The following is a 1431-nucleotide window of genomic DNA, read 5'->3' as shown; positions in this document are numbered from 1 at the left end:
AAATGCAGTTTTTGGCTCAGTGATTTAGTGAAGAGTTTGGGAAAATACTACTGGGAAGTAGGTCATGATTTTTTTACCTTTTGAGCCAGGTGTTTTTCACATAAAATACTTGTGTTCTTTACTTTCCGCATTTACTATTTTTGCAATAGTAGGTTAAGGAATATTTAGAAGAACCAGATCCTTCCATAATTAGTTTAAGTAAAAAATTGGTCACCATACAAATCACCCTCCTCTTGTGTGGTATTGAAATGTAAAAAATCAATTGATATCAGAGTGGGTTATCCTTGAAGAGGCTAACACCTTAGGAATATCAAGATGAGTGCACCACCTGGAAACTGGGAAGGGCAATCCACTGCTAGGCCTCTACTCTTTAATGGCCAGTACTACTCGTGGTGGAAAAACAGGATGACAGATCATATCATCGGAGAAGACTATGAGCTATGGGACATTGTCACTGATGGTCCCCTGGCTACCATGAAGAAGACTGATGAAGGAGTAGGAGTGCCAAAAACAAGAGCTGACTACACTGCTGAGGGCTTGAAGAAATGGGAAAAGAATGCTAAGGTCAAGAAATGGTTTGTGTGCGGACTTGGTCCAGACGAGTACAGTAGAATTCAAAGTTGTACCACTGCTAAGGAAATCTGGGACACTCTGCAAGTGGCTCATGAAGGAACTCCTCAAGTGAAGAGGTCAAGAGGAACACTATTGTATTCGCAATATGAGAATTTCACCATGAAGGAAGGAGAAACCATCTAGAAGATGTATACAAGGTTCAACATTCCAACAAATGAACTTAAGTCTCTTGTAAGGGTAATTCTTGAAGAGGACAAAGTTGAAATTTTTTTGACAAGGGTTCTGCCAGTCACTTGAGAAAGCAAAATCACTGTCATTCAGGAATCAAGAACATTGCCACTCTTAAGTTGGACGAGCTAATTGGGAATCTTACTGCCTATGAACTTAGAAGGAAAACCATGAAGATAGATGCACCCAAGAAGGAAAGGAGCCTAGCGCTCAGAATCACGGAAGGTGCTGATCTAGAAGAAGATGAAATGGCTATGATCACAAAGGACTTCAAGAAGTATCTAATGAGAGGAAAGGGTTCCTCAAGAGGTGCAAGCTACAACAAACCAAGGGCTCATGAAATTAGACCAACGAGGGCTGCTACAAGTGTGGGAAGACTGATAATTCACATCAAAAACTGCCCTCAGTGGGAAATTGAATGGAAGAAGGAAAGGTCTGAACGAAGAAACAAGAAGAGTTCATCCCAAGAAGAACAAAGGATCAACAAAGGCTATGGTTGCTGCCTGGGGAGAAAGTTCAGATGAAGATTCAGAAGATTAAGATGGAAATGAACAAGCACTTATGGCCATTGGAGAATCTAAGGTAAGTATAATTCATCTCAAAGACAAGATTAAGCTTTTGTCTAAAGAA

At 40.4% G+C, this 1431-nt stretch overlaps 1 protein-coding gene across 1 annotated transcript; it reads left to right on the top strand.

Annotated features, from left to right (window-relative positions):
• The first annotated feature begins 315 nt into the window (after positions 1-315).
• LOC138875991 (uncharacterized) lies at positions 316-756 on the top strand. The gene has a single exon (XM_070154874.1). It carries the CDS (start codon positions 316-318, stop codon positions 754-756), a length of 441 nt encoding a protein of 146 aa, XP_070010975.1.
• The last annotated feature ends 675 nt before the right edge of the window (positions 757-1431 follow it).

This window comes from Nicotiana sylvestris, chromosome 8 (assembly GCF_000393655.2).
Source record: "Nicotiana sylvestris chromosome 8, ASM39365v2, whole genome shotgun sequence".
In the NCBI taxonomy this organism is placed as follows: domain Eukaryota; kingdom Viridiplantae; phylum Streptophyta; class Magnoliopsida; order Solanales; family Solanaceae; genus Nicotiana; species Nicotiana sylvestris.
The sequence above is the reverse complement of the archived record's forward strand: the minus strand, read 5'-3'. Positions and strand labels throughout refer to the sequence as shown.